Genomic DNA, 17580 nt, shown 5'->3' with positions numbered 1-17580 from the left:
CCTGGCCCTGCTCATCACATACCCTGTGCCAACACACCCACACCCCGACGCTTCGGGCCAAGGCTCCTGCTACAAACCGCTCTTCCACATGGCTTCAAAAATCACTCGCAAGGCCAGCAGCAAAAGCCACATTTCATATTACGGGAAAGCACTGCAAAGCCCCTTCTCCGCAAGATTCGCTCCACCACTTACAGGACATTTAACGCACCACAAGATTAAACAGCCAATGACAAACACAAAGCAAAACCCAAGCAATCACAACAGAAATTAAATTAAAGGACTATCCGGCGGACGTTGTCTGTGCGCTTGCTTGTGTTTGCATATGTAGGACTCTGTGTCTCGGTGTGGCAAAAGACAGTGGGGGCAAGCATATGAAGGAACGCGCCCTCAACCCTTGACAGCATGCAAACTTAACCTTTAACTCAACTCGTACCTAAAACCTAATTAATACCTCACCCTTAAAATTTGACAGAGCAAAAACACTTAATAGCATTGAACCTAACTTACTACTTCAAAGTTATGCTTAGCAACTTAGCAAAAGAACAACACTTAGCAGCATTCCGCATAAGTCTATAACTGTAACTGAACCTTCCTTAGATCTCCAAGGTACTCAGACATCTAAGAAATCAGGATTTCCCCCAGATTTGCTATAGCAAATATATGCACACGTGCATGCCCACAGACATGCAGAGTCAGTACAAGCAACGTACCTGTGAAAAATTCCCCTCAGTGGCCAGTGAAACACGCACTTTGGGTGCCTTTGCATCTCCCAGCGGGCAAAGGGTCAGGCCTCAAGGAGTGAGGGTATCAGCCCGGGACTCGTCGTCGTTGGGCAACCCTCCAGGTAAAGCAACTCTGAGAGTTCACTGGCTGTGACAGCCGTCCCCCTCAGAGGGACATTGCTGGTCACAGCCTGCTGCGGTCCAGGAGAGCTCAAATGGTCTCCTTTTGGACCACTCTTTACAGGGTTGTAAAAGAGCAGGCTTTAGTCGTAACAAGGTTTCATCCTGGCCGCAGTTTGTACTGGCACTTTCTTTGAAAGTGTGACAATGGGAATGTTGTGGCCTTCAGGAAACAACAATATTTTCCAAGACCGGTCACTTTTGAGGGGCATTTTTCATAGGTATATTTACACACCTAAATACAGAGTGTGTGTGTGTGTGTGTGTGTGTGTGTGTGTGTGTGTGTGTGTGCATGAGAGAGAGAGGATAGATAATGCTATGGATGTTGTCACTGGGAATTTGAAATTAAGTCCTTGCTGTGACTGTGGATCGAGTGCTGCCAAACCCTTTTGCACCCTTTTAATTTTGTCTCCTTATCCTTTGCTTATCATACACTTTGCCTATAAAACATTAACCATTGATTTCAATTCAATATTCTATTTGTGCTTCATACATTTAGTGAGTAACTGTGCCATCAGAGTGAACTTTGCCATCAAACTCTGTTGAAGCCACACTGCCTTTGTCCAGGCATGCAAAGAAGTGCTTTTCTCCTTTCCAGCCCACAATCCTCTACTCACACCATTGACACATCCCAACATGACCAAGAGAAGAGAGAAGATTCATTTTGCTAGGCTTTTGTGAAGAAGATTGGATAGTTCAGAAATGTAACTCAAAATATTGGTATGAACTCTCACAAGGAACAAATTGGCACGGAGCCCTGCAGGGCTGTGATCTCCAGGTTACAGACTCAAGCTCAGTGACTGAGGATTTGGTGCTCTGGTGTAATTTCTGGCAGTTCTTGGAGCAGATGCAGGAAAGCTCAGGACTCACCCTGGCTGAGTGGTGATACGTGAGGGAGGAGGAGAACAAAAGACCACGACTCTCCAGCAATGCTGCACAAAGGCTTTAATGAGAAGGAGCAAAAGCAGCGGCACAGAACAGAGACCAAGGAACACGTGTGGGGGGCCAGGGAGGGAAAGAGAAGGGCTCATTTGCCAGGGCCAGCGGGGACGATGCGCCGGCCTCAGCAGATCTGACCGCAGCGGGGGAAAGGCAGACACAGGCCTGAGCCCCCCAGGCCAAGGGAGCCCCCAGAAGAGATGGGAACTCCCGAGGTGCTGAGGGAGCTGCCCACAGCAGCTGACAGAGAGGATCCCACGGCTGTGCTCTGAGGGAAAGAGGTGAGGATGGGGCCCGGCAAGGTCACCACCACCGGCGAAGGCTCGATGTACACCGTGGAGTCAGCGCAGCGGGCGAGGCAGGGCTCACTGCAGCTGCTTGCAAGGGGGGTTGGGCCACAGGGGCCGCAGGGCCGTGGGGGACAGGGTCTGCAGCAGGACATCTCTCGGTGCAGGAGGCAAAGCTGCAACACAGAGCAGGGAGCACCAACCTGCCTCAGGATCGGTCTGTCTCTCTGTCCCTCAGCTCTCTCCAGGGACACATTTGCTCTTCAAACACACTCTGTGCCTACAGCTCCCACCACCCTGCTGGTGCCCTCCCAGTGGCACGGCACGGGAAGGCCGCCCCACCTCAGCAATAGCGCCCAGCACAGTGGCTTTAAGGCCCCTGTGCAAAGACTGGTCACAGCCCATCTCCAGAACAGACATGGCTGTGTTAGAGATGTCCCGGGATGCACTGGGACATTTTGTTACACCACGGCCGGTGCAAATTCTGCCGGGCACATCCCCCTGAGGCTGAGCCCCATGGATCCCCTTCTGCTGGAACAAAGTCCCCTCTTCCCAGCCGTCCCCAGCCACCAGCATGGAAAGGCTGACGGCCCTCCAACAGCTCTGTGTCAGGGCCAAGCTGAGGCAGCCCAAGGATCAAGCCGGGCAGCCTCCATGGCAGCAGTTCAGCCCACAGGGAGGGATGGAGCGGACTCAGGCTTACCTGGTTCCTGGAGGAAAGGGAGGCCAGAGACGAGGATGCAGAGCCGGGAGCAGCGCAGCCTTTTATGCCGGGTCCCAGAGCCCTGTGGGGCCACAAACATTCCTTGTCTGTGAAACATCCAAACTCCTGGGAGTGGCCACTTGCGAGGCCTCGCTCCTGATGAGGTCCCTGCCCTGTCATCTCTAATTTTGTCCTCTTGCTTCTTGCAACCCAAAATCCTGTGATACCTCTTCAAATCACTTGTGGCTGGACCTTAAAATCATCTATCTCAAGCCACCTAAAATGGCTTCTACTACTTCTCTGGACCACCTGTTCCTGTGTATCGCCCCTCTTGGAGGAAAAGGTCCCTTCCCAGTACCTAATCCAATTATGCCTCCTTTCAGTTTTGAACTGGTAGCACTTGATCCGTCACTACACATCCCAACCAGGTATCCTTCCCTTTCTTAACTGAATGTCTCCTGGGAGCCTTCTCTCTTTGCTACACAACCCCAACCCTCTCAGCCTGTCCTCACAGGGCAATGGCTCCAGCTGCCTGGTGCTCTTTGTGGCTCCTCTGGACCCACTGCAGCAGGTCCGTGTGTTTCTTAGGCTGTGTGTTCTAGAGCTGGAGCCAGTACCCCAAGAACGGTGTCATGAGAGCCGAGTAGAGCAGGACAATCCCCTCCCTCGACCTGCTGCCCACACGGCCCTGGATGCAGCCCAGAACACGACTGGATTTTTGCACTGGGCTGCTAGCAGGCAGTGCAGGTCCGTGTTCAGTATTTCAACCACCAGAACCTGCAAGTCCCCCTCCACCGGGCTGCTCTCAATCCACTCAAGGCCTGGCCTGTGTCCAGGTTTGGGATTGCCCTGACCTTGGCATTTGACAACCAGAGCTCTGGCCTCAGCTTGGGAGGTTGGGATCCTCCAGGAAACAAGGAAATCAACACGTAGGAAGGTGGTCAAAGGCATGCCTACATCTCTCCCTGAAAGACAAATTGACCCATTTTGTCAAAGACAAACTGACCCACTTTGCTCAGTGTCTCCAGCCCTGAGGCCGGGATCTGGATGGCAGCTTTGGGGAAGTGGCTGAGGGCAGGGAGCCCAAAGCTCATGGCTCCTTTTCCTGGGGCAGGCATCACTTTGCCCATTGAATTCATTTCACAGTTCAAAGGGATATTGGATCAGTCTCCCAGAGCTTGTGGGAATCATTGTGATGTGGAAGAGTTGGGAAAATCCATGAGCTTCAGGCAAACCTGAATCATGCTGATGTGGAAATGAGTGCACAAGGTGCCCTGGACTCAGGCATTCCAGGGATACCAGAGCACATAGCCTCTTTCCTATGAAAGGTTTTGCCTTTGACAGGGGCATTTCCAGACCCTTTAGGACTGGTCTCAAACCACCTTGTACATCCATGCAATTCTGTGCTGCTGCTGCTGCTGCTGCAGATTTCCAGAAGCCATTGCCTTTGGGTGGCTGCTCGAGGGCCCAGGGGATGTAGGGCAACCCAGGATAATGGAGGCTGGGAGAGACCTCTGGAAGTCCTCTGCTCCTGCCCAGAGAATTACAAACTTCCCAGCTGCCTCCAGAAGCTGTGGGCCTTGTCCCATTGTCCTCTGAACACTGCCGCTGTCAGACAGGTCCTTTTCTCCTGGGCAGCATTTCCAGGGATGCCCTGCACCCCCTGGGAGGCCACCAGGAGATGGAAAGGGCTCCTACAGATGAGCCTCCCAGGTCATCAAGGGGAAGGACCAGCAGGAGATGACACTGAGGCTGCCTGCACTGGTCAGCACATGCCGTGGCAGCCTGGAGAGCACAGGGCTGGGTATGTGCCGGGAATGCCACCTGCTCTGCATTGCACTCTCAGGCCAGTGACAAGGAACCCCTTTGGGGCAGAAGGGCTGGAAAGCAGAGAGAAAGTCTGCCCCAACAGAGCTTTCACTCTGAGTCCTCTGGGGAGCTTTCACCCCTAATCCTGAGAGTTCCTTACTGTCCATGTCCAGATCTCACCCCATAAGCCTGGCACCTGTTCACCCCATGGAGGGTGCACTTTCCTTGGCACTGCAGAGACCACATCTGGGTTGGTGCTCCCATTTGGTGTCCCCAGGGACAGGGGAGGTGTACGTGGGGATCTCTTACGGAGAGAGGCACTGCCAGAGGACCAGGCAGACCATAAGGGCTGCAGCACCTGACACCATGGGGGAGGCCGAGGGCACGGCGCTTGCACAACCTGCTGCAGATGGGCAAGGCGTGGAGGGGGGCATGGAGCTGCTGCCTCCACCACCTCCTGGGGGTTCTGGAGAGAATGGAGCCAAACTCTCCCGAGAGGTGCACTGTCAAAGGGCAAGAGGCAGCAATCACAAGCAGCATGAAAGAAAATCCCAGGGCTCCCTGGAGGAGGACAAGGGACAGGCCTGGGAGAGCCGTACAAGGGATAGTGACCTCTTTGATAAGCTGTGTCAGTGCTTAGAAGCCAGCAGGACAAGGCCCACAGCCTGCTGAGCAACTGGGACCGTTTGATCTGCCCAGAGCAGCTGATAGGAGCACAAGACCTCCAGAGCTCCACCCAGACCTTCTGGGGTTGATGTGGGGTACTCTGAGTCACTACAGCCCTTGGGCAGCCACCAAAGACCATGCCTGGGGAGACAGCAAATGCAGGAGATGGCAGACAAGCACCAGGTGGTCCACGACTGGGGATACAAGGTGGGGAAATATCCTTCACGGCAGCAGAACATTGAGGATATGAGCTCTGCTATCCCTTGAGCGCCTGAGTCTGCGGCACCCAGTCCACGGAAGGCCACACTGGGTGACTCAGGTTTGCCTGGAGCTCAGGGATTTTCCCAGCTCTTCCACATCAGGATGACACCCGTGTGCTCTGAGAGACTGATCCAGTGTCCCTTTGAAATGTAAAATGCATGGAATGGGAAACCCCATCCCAGATCCAGGAAAAAACAGCTTTGGGCTCCCTGCCCTCAGCCTTTTCCCCCAAGCCACCAGCCAGGTCTCTGGCCTCTGGGATGAGCACGCTGAGCAATACAGGTCAGTGTGGCTGTGGGGCTCTTTCAGGGAAGGACACAGCATCTCTTTGATCACAAAACCAGGCCGTGGTAAGCAAGTTTCCCATGGCTGTCACTCAGGCCTGCAGGGGACATCCATTCAGCTGAACATGGACTTTCCTTGTCACTGAGCTTTGCCACCTCCCTGCAGAGTTGGGTCTCTTCCCCACTATGGGGTTGTGCAGTGTTGACTTTGTGCCTCAACTGACCCACAGTCTTCTCTACGCCTGTGATGACCTGTGGGAGAAATGACTCTCAGGATTAGCCTGAGTGCCTGCACTGAAAGCTCCTAAGAGCTGACCTGCGGTGTCACTTAATGGCGGAATTTAACTCTAACTGGAGCCAAAGTAACCATCAAGAAGATCAAGTGACAGAATCCTATAGACACTAGACAAATGCAATTTAACTCACCTCATACACTGGCTTGGGACCTTGAAATGAAGTGCCCTTAGTAAGCTTGGAAACACAGGAATAATTTCCACGTAGGTTGGTGTGAAACTGGTGAAAAATGCGAGAGATGAAAGAGGCAGGGACCTCATCAGGAGCGAGGCCTCGCAAGTGGCCACTCCCAGGAGTTTGGATGTTTCACAGACAAGGAATGTTTGTGGCCCCACAGGGCTCTGGGACCCGGCATAAAAGGCTGCGCTGCTCCCGGCTCTGCATCCTCGTCTCTGGCCTCCCTTTCCTCCAGGAACCAGGTAAGCCTGAGTCTGCTCCATCCCTCCCTGTGGGCTGAACTGCTGCCATGGAGGCTGCCCGGCTTGATCCTTGGGCTGCCTCAGCTTGGCCCTGACACAGAGCTGTTGGAGGGCCGTCAGCCTTTCCATGCTGGTGGCTGGGGACGGCTGGGAAGAGGGGACTTTGTTCCAGCAGAAGGGGATCCATGGGGCTCAGCCTCAGGGGGATGTGCCCGGCAGAATTTGCACCGGCCGTGGTGTAACAAAATGTCCCAGTGCATCCCGGGACATCTCTAACACAGCCATGTCTGTTCTGGAGATGGGCTGTGACCAGTCTTTGCACAGGGGCCTTAAAGCCACTGTGCTGGGCGCTATTGCTGAGGTGGGGCGGCCTTCCCGTGCCGTGCCACTGGGAGGGCACCAGCAGGGTGGTGGGAGCTGTAGGCACAGAGTGTGTTTGAAGAGCAAATGTGTCCCTGGAGAGAGCTGAGGGACAGAGAGACAGACCGATCCTGAGGCAGGTTGGTGCTCCCTGCTCTGTGTTGCAGCTTTGCCTCCTGCACCGAGAGATGTCCTGCTGCAGACCCTGTCCCCCACGGCCCTGCGGCCCCTGTGGCCCAACCCCCCTTGCAAGCAGCTGCAGTGAGCCCTGCCTCGCCCGCTGCGCTGACTCCACGGTGTACATCGAGCCTTCGCCGGTGGTGGTGACCTTGCCGGGCCCCATCCTCACCTCTTTCCCTCAGAGCACAGCCGTGGGATCCTCTCTGTCAGCTGCTGTGGGCAGCTCCCTCAGCACCTCGGGAGTTCCCATCTCTTCTGGGGGCTCCCTTGGCCTGGGGGGCTCAGGCCTGTGTCTGCCTTTCCCCCGCTGCGGTCAGATCTGCTGAGGCCGGCGCATCGTCCCCGCTGGCCCTGGCAAATGGGCCCTTCTCTTTCCCTCCCTGGCCCCCCACACGTGTTCCTTGGTCTCTGTTCTGTGCCGCTGCTTTTGCTCCTTCTCATTAAAGCCTTTGTGCAGCATTGCTGGAGAGTCGTGGTCGTTTGTTCTCCTCCTCCCTCACGTATCACCACTCAGCCAGGGTGAGTCCTGAGCTTTCCAGCATCTGCTCCAAGAACTGCCAGAAATTACACCAGAGCACCAAAGCCTCAGTCACTGAGCTTGAGTCTGTAACCTGGAGATCACAGCCCTGCAGGGCTCCGTGCCAATTTGTTCCTTGTGAGAGTTCATACCAATATTTTGAGTTACATTTCTGAACTATCCAATCTTCTTCACAAAAGCCTAGCAAAATGAATCTTCTCTCTTCTCTTGGTCATGTTGGGATGTGTCAATGGTGTGAGTAGAGGATTGTGGGCTGGAAAGGAGAAAAGCACTTCTTTGCATGCCTGGACAAAGGCAGTGTGGCTTCAACAGAGTTTGATGGCAAAGTTCACTCTGATGGCACAGTTACTCACTAAATGTATGAAGCACAAATAGAATATTGAATTGAAATCAATGGTTAATGTTTTATAGGCAAAGTGTATGATAAGCAAAGGATAAGGAGACAAAATTAAAAGGGTGCAAAAGGGTTTGGCAGCACTCGATCCACAGTCACAGCAAGGACTTAATTTCAAATTCCCAGTGACAACATCCATAGCATTATCTATCCTCTCTCTCTCATGCACACACACACACACACACACACACACACACACACACACACACTCTGTATTTAGGTGTGTAAATATACCTATGAAAAATGCCCCTCAAAAGTGACCGGTCTTGGAAAATATTGTTGTTTCCTGAAGGCCACAACATTCCCATTGTCACACTTTCAAAGAAAGTGCCAGTACAAACTGCGGCCAGGATGAAACCTTGTTACGACTAAAGCCTGCTCTTTTACAACCCTGTAAAGAGTGGTCCAAAAGGAGACCATTTGAGCTCTCCTGGACCGCAGCAGGCTGTGACCAGCAATGTCCCTCTGAGGGGGACGGCTGTCACAGCCAGTGAACTCTCAGAGTTGCTTTACCTGGAGGGTTGCCCAACGACGACGAGTCCCGGGCTGATACCCTCACTCCTTGAGGCCTGACCCTTTGCCCGCTGGGAGATGCAAAGGCACCCAAAGTGCGTGTTTCACTGGCCACTGAGGAGAATTTTTCACAGGTACGTTGCTTGTACTGACTCTGCATGTCTGTGGGCATGCACGTGTGCATATATTTGCTATAGCAAATCTGGGGGAAATCCTGATTTCTTAGATGTCTGAGTACCTTGGAGATCTAAGGAAGGTTCAGTTACAGTTATAGACTTATGCGGAATGCTGCTAAGTGTTGTTCTTTTGCTAAGTTGCTAAGCATAACTTTGAAGTAGTAAGTTAGGTTCAATGCTATTAAGTGTTTTTGCTCTGTCAAATTTTAAGGGTGAGGTATTAATTAGGTTTTAGGTACGAGTTGAGTTAAAGGTTAAGTTTGCATGCTGTCAAGGGTTGAGGGCGCGTTCCTTCATATGCTTGCCCCCACTGTCTTTTGCCACACCGAGACACAGAGTCCTACACATGCAAACACAGGCAAGCGCACAGACAACGTCCGCCGGATAGTCCTTTAATTTAATTTCTGTTGTGATTGCTTGGGTTTTGCTTTGTGTTTGTCATTGGCTGTTTAATCTTGTGGTGCGTTAAATGTCCTGTAAGTGGTGGAGCGAATCTTGCGGAGAAGGGGCTTTGCAGTGCTTTCCCGTAATATGAAATGTGGCTTTTGCTGCTGGCCTTGCGAGTGATTTTTGAAGCCATGTGGAAGAGCGGTTTGTAGCAGGAGCCTTGGCCCGAAGCGTCGGGGTGTGGGTGTGTTGGCACAGGGTATGTGATGAGCAGGGCCAGGAGGGCCAGAGCAGGTAGTTGTGGCCGAGTGGTGAAGGCGATGGACTAGAAATCCATTGGGGTTTCCCCGCGCAGGTTCGAATCCTGCCAGCTATGGGGCTCACGCCCCTTTTGGGCTGCGGGCACAGTGAGACGTTCAGAGCTGCCCCCGCACACGGGGTGGCAGGTGTGAACCACGAGGGTCAGTCAGGGACCAGGGAGGAGGGAGGCTTCAGGGATACCGGAACAGGCAAAGGAGCTAATGGGGTTTGAACAGCTTTGAAGGAAAGTGTCTTGTGTCTCCCTAAACCAGGGAAATGCCCCCCAGGACTACACTTGTGAGGGAGGAGGGGACAAAAGCCCATTGCTGGGGCAAGGTCTGTGCCCTGCAGCCAAGCCACTTGTTGTGGGGGAAGCACTGCAAGAGAAAAGAAGCTCCAAGGCCTTTGTCAGCACCAATGATGAAGGAAAGGGGAAACGCAGACACCAAGTGTTCAGGGCAAGGACCCTCAGCTTGCCAAGCCGGTTGGCACCAAGTGCCCCGAACTGAGAGCTTTTGCTTCAGAGTATGAGCTGAGGCAGCTGAATTTGCAGAGGTCCGAGAGGAGAATTGTTTCCAATTGTTGGCAACTGCAGGCCAAGGCAACCCGTGTCCCTCCTTGGCCAGCGAAGATCCGAACTGTCCGGCAGGTGCAGTGCGTCAGGGCGCGGGGAGCAGAGCAGGATGTGTGGTCAGGGCGGCAGGTGTCGGGATGCGTCTGTATTTCAGAGGGCCTCATGGCTAGCAGGGCCCAAGGCCGCAGGGTGCCTGCGGGGGTGCGTTGAGCAGGTGCAGCGTCAGCGTGGGCGTCAAAGGGCGGGGGTCTGTGCAGGGCTGTGGGGGGGAGGCGTGGGAGAAGGGCAAGGGCGGGCCCTGGCGCTGTGGCGCACAGGCTGAAGGGAGCTGAGTTTGTCAGGGGGTGTACTGTGTGGGGTGGGGGAGGCCAAGGAGAGAGGAAGGGAAGGAGCGAGGGCCGTCAGTGTCCGGCAGCATCAGTCTGCGGTGAGGGCAGTGGCAGGCAGGGCTGAGGAGGAGCAGAGTGGCGCAGCGGGAGCGTGCTGGGCCCATAACCCAGAGGTCGATGGATCGAAACCATCCTCTGCTATGGCCCTTTTTCACCCAGGCTGCCTCGCCCAACAGCTTTTACCCTGCTTGGCTCTAGCTCTTTGGGCAACACTGGCCGTAGCCTTCCTCTTCCCTCGCTACCTGCTACCTGCTTTTAGTGAAAGTGATCAGACTCGTATAACACCACCTGAGCTCTCCTGGTCGCGAAGGGCACGGGTCCTTCTCTCTGCATCGTCTTCTCCCGCAGAGCAGTCGAGCCGCTGCTCCTGCTCCCCTCAGCCGGGCTCCTGCCCAGGACTCCAGGCACCTGCCAGCCCAGCAGGCAGACCCTGGCTTTGAGCCAGGTTGGCCTTGGCAAAAGCCAAGTGCAGGAGCTGGCCTGGATCCTGCAGAGACTCCCAGAGAGTGGGGAGCCACTGCGGCCAGGTGGGCAGAGAACACCTGGACATCAGGCTGGGGTTGCAGTGGGGCTCAGGCACTGGGTTGCCTTGTCCTTGCTTTGTCTCCAGCCCTGCTTGGAGGAGGCATTTGGGCTTGTGTGCCCCTGGGATTGCCGTGCAGTCAAGGTCCTTGGGAGAGGGAAGAGTTCCCAGCGAGGGCTCTGCCCTCCTTGCTCCGGCACGCCAGGCAGTGAGCGAACCCGTTCCTCAGAGGAGCTGGAGGTCAGTCGTTGTTGAGCCCTTGGTGTGGCCCCTGCCCTTTCTCCTTGCCGCTCCAGCCCCTTTCCTGGGTTCCCCATTGGGTCTTTCCTCACCTTCTGTAGAGACGGAGCAATGTTTCCGTCCGATTAGTCCTTAAGGGGCTGGAGTGTCTTGGGCTGGAGAAGAGAAGGCAAGGGAGCTTGTGCAGTGTGAAGGTGACTTCCCAAGGTAACTTGCCCTGGGTGGGAAAGGGCTTGCTGCAAGGTGGGGAAGACAAGGCTGAGTGAGGCTGAGCACAGGAGCCAGAGGTGTCTGGGGCAGGAGGTCCTATGGTGTAATGGTGAGCACTCTGGACTCTGAATCCAGTGATCTGAGTTCAAATCTCAGTGGGACCTGGCCCTTTTGGTTCCCCCGGGCTTTCCCTCAGCATGCTCTCCGCACACTCACAGCTCTCCTCGGCTGCTGCTGGTTCACTTGTGCAGTGTTCTCTGATGAATCACACAGCAGCTGAGCTGCAAGACCACCCACTCCAAAACGGCTCAGGCACAGGAGCCTGCTCTGGGACCATTGCTCCTATGGCAGATGCATCCAGAAATGGAGACTGGGCTAGACAGCTCTGGGCAGCTGTTCCCAGCCTGGATCGTTCCCACAGCAACACCAGCTTACTGCCTGAGGCCTTACTTCTATGCCCAGCCCTGTCCGCTGCTCCTTTCTTGCTCCTTTCATCTGTGGCTTCTTTTCCTCTTTTCCCTGCCAATTTCCTTCTATTGCTCTGCAATCCCTTCAAGGAGCTCTACCAACACTGGGAACTGCCCCATCATTGGAGTTCCATTTGTAGCCATGGGAGAGGCAAGGATCTTCCTTGCAGAGCAGGCGGTAGGTGAGGGAGGAGGAGAACAAACGACCACGACTCTCCAGCAATGCTGCACAAAGGCTTTAATGAGAAGGAGCAAAAGCAGCGGCACAGAACAGAGACCAAGGAACACGTGTGGGGGGCCAGGGAGGGAAAGAGAAGGGCCCATTTGCCAGGGCCAGCGGGGACGATGCGCCGGCCTCAGCAGATCTGACCGCAGCGGGGGAAAGGCAGACACAGGCCTGAGCCCCCCAGGCCAAGGGAGCCCCCAGAAGAGATGGGAACTCCCGAGGTGCTGAGGGAGCTGCCCACAGCAGCTGACAGAGAGGATCCCACGGCTGTGCTCTGAGGGAAAGAGGTGAGGATGGGGCCCGGCAAGGTCACCGCCACCGGCGAAGCCTCGATGTAGAACATGGAGTCGGCGCAGCGGGCGAGGCAGGGCTCACTGCAGCTGCTTGCAAGGGGGGTTGGGCCACAGGGGCCGCAGGGCCGTGGGGGACAGGGTCTGCAGCAGGACATCTCTCGGTGCAGGAGGCAAAGCTGCAACACAGAGCAGGGAGCACCAACCTGCCTCAGGATCGGTCTGTCTCTCTGTCCCTCAGCTCTCTCCAGGGACACATTTGCTCTTCAAACACACTCTGTGCCTACAGCTCCCACCACCCTGCTGGTGCCCTCCCAGTGGCACGGCACGGGAAGGCCGCCCCACCTCAGCAATAGCGCCCAGCACAGTGGCTTTAAGGCCCCTGTGCAAAGACTGGTCACAGCCCATCTCCAGAACAGACATGGCTGTGTTAGAGATGTCCCGGGATGCACTGGGACATTTTGTTACACCACGGCCGGTGCAAATTCTGCCGGGCACATACCCTTGAGGCTGAGCCCCATGGATCCCCTTCTGCTGGAACAAAGTCCCCTCTTCCCAGCCGTCCCCAGCCACCAGCATGGAAAGGCTGACGGCCCTCCAACAGCTCTGTGTCAGGGCCAAGCTGAGGCAGCCCAAGGATCAAGCCGGGCAGCCTCCATGGCAGCAGTTCAGCCCACAGGGAGGGATGGAGCGGACTCAGGCTTACCTGGTTCCTGGAGGAAAGGGAGGCCAGAGACGAGGATGCAGAGCCGGGAGCAGCGCAGCCTTTTATGCCGGGTCCCAGAGCCCTGTGGGGCCACAAACATTCCTTGTCTGTGAAACATCCAAACTCCTGGGAGTGGCCACTTGCGAGGCCTCGCTCCTGATGAGGTCCCTGACCTGTCATCTCTAATTTTGTTCTCTTGCTGCTTACAACCCAAAATCCTGCGATGACTCTTCCAATCAATTGTGGATGGAATGGGCCTTGAAATCATCTAGCTCGTGCCTCCTCAAACAGATTCTACCACTTCTCTAGACAACCTGTTGCAGTGTCCTACCCCTCTCAGAGGTAAAGGTTCCTTCCCAATATCTAATCTAAATATGATATCTAATCTAAATATGATATCTAATCTAAATATATGCTTTCAGTTTCCAACGGGTAGCACTTGATCCGTCACTACACATCCCAACCAGGTATCCTTTCCTTTCTTAACTGAATGTCTCCTGGGAGCCTTCTCCTCTCTTTGCTACACAACCGCAACCCTCTCAGCCTGTCCTCACAGGGCAATGGCTCCAGCTGCCTGGTGCTCTTTGTGGCTCCTCTGGACCCACTGCAGCAGGTCCGTGTGTTTCTTAGGCTGTGTGTTCTAGAGCTGGAGCCAGTACCCCAAGAACGGTGTCATGAGAGCCGAGTAGAGCAGGACAATCCCCTCCCTCGACCTGCTGCCCACACGGCCCTGGATGCAGCCCAGAACACGACTGGATTTTTGCACTGGGCTGCTAGCAGGCAGTGCAGGTCCGTGTTCAGTATTTCAACCACCAGAACCTGCAAGTCCCCCTCCACCGGGCTGCTCTCAATCCACTCAAGGCCTGGCCTGTGTCCAGGTTTGGGATTGCCCTGACCTTGGCATTTGACAACCAGAGCTCTGGCCTCAGCTTGGGAGGTTGGGATCCTCCAGGAAACAAGGAAATCAACACGTAGGAAGGTGGTCAAAGGCATGCCTACATCTCTCCCTGAAAGACAAATTGACCCATTTTGTCAAAGACAAACTGACCCACTTTGCTCAGTGTCTCCAGCCCTGAGGCCGGGATCTGGATGGCAGCTTTGGGGAAGTGGCTGAGGGCAGGGAGCCCAAAGCTCATGGCTCCTTTTCCTGGGGCAGGCATCACTTTGCCCATTGAATTCATTTCACAGTTCAAAGGGATATTGGATCAGTCTCCCAGAGCTTGTGGGAATCATTGTGATGTGGAAGAGTTGGGAAAATCCATGAGCTTCAGGCAAACCTGAATCATGCTGATGTGGAAATGAGTGCACAAGGTGCCCTGGACTCAGGCATTCCAGGGATACCAGAGCACATAGCCTCTTTCCTATGAAAGGTTTTGCCTTTGACAGGGGCATTTCCAGACCCTTTAGGACTGGTCTCAAACCACCTTGTACATCCATGCAATCCTGTGCTGCTGCTGCTGCTGCTGCAGATTTCCAGAAGCCATTGCCTTTGGGTGGCTGCTCGAGGGCCCAGGGGATGCAGGGCAACCCAGGATAATGGAGGCTGGGAGAGACCTCTGGAAGTCCTCTGCTCCTGCCCAGAGAAGAACAATCTTCCCAGCTGCCTCCAGAAGCTGTGGGCCTTGTCCCATTGTCCTCTGAACACTGCCGCTGTCAGACAGGTCCTTTTCTCCTGGGCAGCATTTCCAGGGATGCCCTGCACCCCCTGGGAGGCCACCAGGAGATGGAAAGGGCTCCTACAGATGAGCCTCCCAGGTCATCAAGGGGAAGGACCAGCAGGAGATGACACTGAGGCTGCCTGCACTGGTCAGCACATGCCGTGGCAGCCTGGAGAGCACAGGGCTGGGTATGTGCCGGGAATGCCACCTGCTCTGCATTGCACTCTCAGGCCAGTGACAAGGAACCCCTTTGGGGCAGAAGGGCTGGAAAGCAGAGAGAAAGTCTGCCCCAACAGAGCTTTCACTCTGAGTCCTCTGGGGAGCTTTCACCCCTAATCCTGAGAGTTCCTTACTGTCCATGTCCAGATCTCACCCCATAAGCCTGGCACCTGTTCACCCCATGGAGGGTGCACTTTCCTTGGCACTGCAGAGACCACATCTGGGTTGGTGCTCCTATTTGGTGTCCCCAGGGACAGGGGAGGTGTACGTGGGGATCTCTTACGGAGAGAGGCACTGCCAGAGGACCAGGCAGACCATAAGGGCTGCAGCACCTGACACCATGGGGGAGGCCGAGGGCACGGCGCTTGCACAACCTGCTGCAGATGGGCAAGGCGTGGAGGGGGGCATGGAGCTGCTGCCTCCACCACCTCCTGGGGGTTCTGGAGAGAATGGAGCCAAACTCTCCCGAGAGGTGCACTGTCAAAGGGCAAGAGGCAGCAATCACAAGCAGCATGAAAGAAAATCCCAGGGCTCCCTGGAGGAGGACAAGGGACAGGCCTGGGAGAGCCGTACAAGGGATAGTGACCTCTTTGATAAGCTGTGTCAGTGCTTAGAAGCCAGCAGGACAAGGCCCACAGCCTGCTGAGCAACTGGGACCGTTTGATCTGCCCAGAGCAGCTGATAGGAGCACAAGACCTCCAGAGCTCCACCCAGACCTTCTGGGGTTGATGTGGGGTACTCTGAGTCACTACAGCCCTTGGGCAGCCACCAAAGACCATGCCTGGGGAGACAGCAAATGCAGGAGATGGCAGACAAGCACCAGGTGGTCCACGACTGGGGATACAAGGTGGGGAAATATCCTTCACGGCAGCAGAACATTGAGGATATGAGCTCTGCTATCCCTTGAGCGCCTGAGTCTGCGGCACCCAGTCCACGGAAGGCCACACTGGGTGACTCAGGTTTGCCTGGAGCTCAGGGATTTTCCCAGCTCTTCCACATCAGGATGACACCCGTGTGCTCTGAGAGACTGATCCAGTGTCCCTTTGAAATGTAAAATGCATGGAATGGGAAACCCCATCCCAGATCCAGGAAAAAACAGCTTTGGGCTCCCTGCCCTCAGCCTTTTCCCCCAAGCCACCAGCCAGGTCTCTGGCCTCTGGGATGAGCACGCTGAGCAATACAGGTCAGTGTGGCTGTGGGGCTCTTTCAGGGAAGGACACAGCATCTCTTTGATCACAAAACCAGGCCGTGGCAAGCAAGTTTCCCATGGCTGTCACTCAGGCCTGCAGGGGACATCCATTCAGCTGAACATGGACTTTCCTTGTCACTGAGCTTTGCCACCTCCCTGCAGAGTTGGGTCTCTTCCCCACTATGGGGTTGTGCAGTGTTGACTTTGTGCCTCAACTGACCCACAGTCTTCTCTACGCCTGTGATGACCTGTGGGAGAAATGACTCTCAGGATTAGCCTGAGTGCCTGCACTGAAAGCTCCTGAGAGCTGACCTGCGGTGTCACTTAATGGCGGAATTTAACTCTAACTGGAGCCAAAGTAACCATCAAGAAGATCAAGTGACAGAATCCTATAGACACTAGACAAATGCAATTTAACTCACCTCATACACTGGCTTGGGACCTTGAAATGAAGTGCCCTTAGTAAGCCTGGAAACACAGGAATAATTTCCACGTAGGTTGGTGTGAAACTGGTGAAAAATGCGAGAGATGAAAGAGGCAGGGACCTCATCAGGAGCGAGGCCTCGCAAGTGGCCACTCCCAAGAGTTTGGATGTTTCACAGACAAGGAATGTTTGTGGCCCCACAGGGCTCTGGGACCCGGCATAAAAGGCTGCGCTGCTCCCGGCTCTGCATCCTCGTCTCTGGCCTCCCTTTCCTCCAGGAACCAGGTAAGCCTGAGTCCGCTCCATCCCTCCCTGTGGGCTGAACTGCTGCCATGGAGGCTGCCCGGCTTGATCCTTGGGCTGCCTCAGCTTGGCCCTGACACAGAGCTGTTGGAGGGCCGTCAGCCTTTCCATGCTGATGGCTGGGGACGGCTGGGAAGAGGGGACTTTGTTCCAGCAGAAGGGGATCCATGGGGCTCAGCCTCAGGGGGATGTGCCCGGCAGAATTTGCACCTGCCGTGGTGTAACAAAATGTCCCAGTGCATCCCGGGACATCTCTAACACAGCCATGTCTGTTCTGGAGATGGGCTGTGACCAGTCTTTGCACAGGGGCCTTAAAGCCACTGTGCTGGGCGCTATTGCTGAGGTGGGGCGGCCTTCCCGTGCCGTGCCACTGGGAGGGCACCAGCAGGGTGGTGGGAGCTGTAGGCACAGAGTGTGTTTGAAGAGCAAATGTGTCCCTGGAGAGAGCTGAGGGACAGAGAGACAGACCGATCCTGAGGCAGGTTGGTGCTCCCTGCTCTGTGTTGCAGCTTTGCCTCCTGCACCGAGAGATGTCCTGCTGCAGACCCTGTCCCCCACGGCCCTGCGGCCCCTGTGGCCCAACCCCCCTTGCAAGCAGCTGCAGTGAGCCCTGCCTCGCCCGCTGCGCTGACTCCATGTTCTACATCGAGGCTTCGCCAGTGGCGGTGACCTTGCCGGGCCCCATCCTCACCTCTTTCCCTCAGAGCACAGCCGTGGGATCCTCTCTGTCAGCTGCTGTGGGCAGCTCCC

General features: G+C 55.3%; 3 protein-coding genes and 3 non-coding genes across 6 annotated transcripts; 4 read left to right on the top strand and 2 right to left on the bottom strand.

Moving 5' to 3' along the window:
• Positions 1-1830: 1830 nt before the first annotated feature.
• On the bottom strand, positions 1831-7290 carry LOC128792895 (feather keratin Cos1-1/Cos1-3/Cos2-1-like). Its single transcript, XM_053951782.1, has 4 exons — positions 7274-7290; positions 6278-6364; positions 2832-2913; positions 1831-2304 (listed from the first exon to the last, which is right to left on the bottom strand). The coding sequence occupies exons 2-4, from the start codon at positions 6280-6282 to the stop codon at positions 1966-1968; spliced, it is 426 nt and encodes a 141-aa protein (XP_053807757.1). The 5' UTR covers positions 6283-6364; positions 7274-7290; the 3' UTR covers positions 1831-1965.
• LOC128792894 (feather keratin Cos1-1/Cos1-3/Cos2-1-like) lies at positions 6576-7565 on the top strand. Its single transcript, XM_053951781.1, has 2 exons — positions 6576-6925; positions 7092-7565. The coding sequence occupies exons 1-2, from the start codon at positions 6692-6694 to the stop codon at positions 7428-7430; spliced, it is 573 nt and encodes a 190-aa protein (XP_053807756.1). The 5' UTR covers positions 6576-6691; the 3' UTR covers positions 7431-7565.
• Positions 7566-9406: 1841 nt separating this feature from the next.
• On the top strand, positions 9407-9488 carry TRNAS-AGA (transfer RNA serine (anticodon AGA)). Its single transcript has one exon. It is a non-coding gene; the product is annotated as a tRNA-Ser (tRNA).
• Positions 9489-10444: 956 nt separating this feature from the next.
• On the top strand, positions 10445-10516 carry TRNAM-CAU (transfer RNA methionine (anticodon CAU)). Its single transcript has one exon. It is a non-coding gene; the product is annotated as a tRNA-Met (tRNA).
• Positions 10517-11440: 924 nt separating this feature from the next.
• TRNAQ-CUG (transfer RNA glutamine (anticodon CUG)) lies at positions 11441-11512 on the top strand. Its single transcript has one exon. It is a non-coding gene; the product is annotated as a tRNA-Gln (tRNA).
• Positions 11513-12036: 524 nt separating this feature from the next.
• On the bottom strand, positions 12037-16664 carry LOC128792897 (feather keratin Cos1-1/Cos1-3/Cos2-1-like). Its single transcript, XM_053951785.1, has 3 exons — positions 16526-16664; positions 13038-13119; positions 12037-12510 (listed from the first exon to the last, which is right to left on the bottom strand). Exons 1-3 carry the CDS (start codon positions 16651-16653, stop codon positions 12172-12174), a joined length of 549 nt encoding a protein of 182 aa, XP_053807760.1. The 5' UTR covers positions 16654-16664; the 3' UTR covers positions 12037-12171.
• Between the last annotated feature and the right edge of the window lie 916 nt (positions 16665-17580).

Source organism: Vidua chalybeata, chromosome 10 (genome assembly GCF_026979565.1).
Source record: "Vidua chalybeata isolate OUT-0048 chromosome 10, bVidCha1 merged haplotype, whole genome shotgun sequence".
Classification (NCBI taxonomy): domain Eukaryota; kingdom Metazoa; phylum Chordata; class Aves; order Passeriformes; family Viduidae; genus Vidua; species Vidua chalybeata.
Note: the sequence above shows the minus strand (reverse complement) of the source record. Positions and strands in the feature narration are given on the sequence as shown.

Bases quoted from the DNA above. Each gene is read 5' to 3' on its own strand.
- LOC128792897 (XM_053951785.1), bottom strand. From the start codon at position 16,653: ATGAGGTCCCTGCCTCTTTCATCTCTCGCATTTTTCACCAGTTTCACA. The intron at 13,120-16,525 runs GTGAGTTAAATT...GTGGCCCCACAG, and splicing joins GTCCCAAGCCAGTGTATGAG to GGCTCTGGGACCCGGCATAA. The intron at 12,511-13,037 runs GTAAGCCTGAGT...TCTGTGTTGCAG, and splicing joins CCCTTTCCTCCAGGAACCAG to CTTTGCCTCCTGCACCGAGA.
- LOC128792894 (XM_053951781.1), top strand. From the start codon at position 6,692: ATGCTGGTGGCTGGGGACGGCTGGGAAGAGGGGACTTTGTTCCAGCAG. The intron at 6,926-7,091 runs GTGGGGCGGCCT...TCTGTGTTGCAG, and splicing joins TGCTGGGCGCTATTGCTGAG to CTTTGCCTCCTGCACCGAGA.
- LOC128792895 (XM_053951782.1), bottom strand. The intron at 2,305-2,831 runs GTAAGCCTGAGT...TCTGTGTTGCAG, and splicing joins CCCTTTCCTCCAGGAACCAG to CTTTGCCTCCTGCACCGAGA.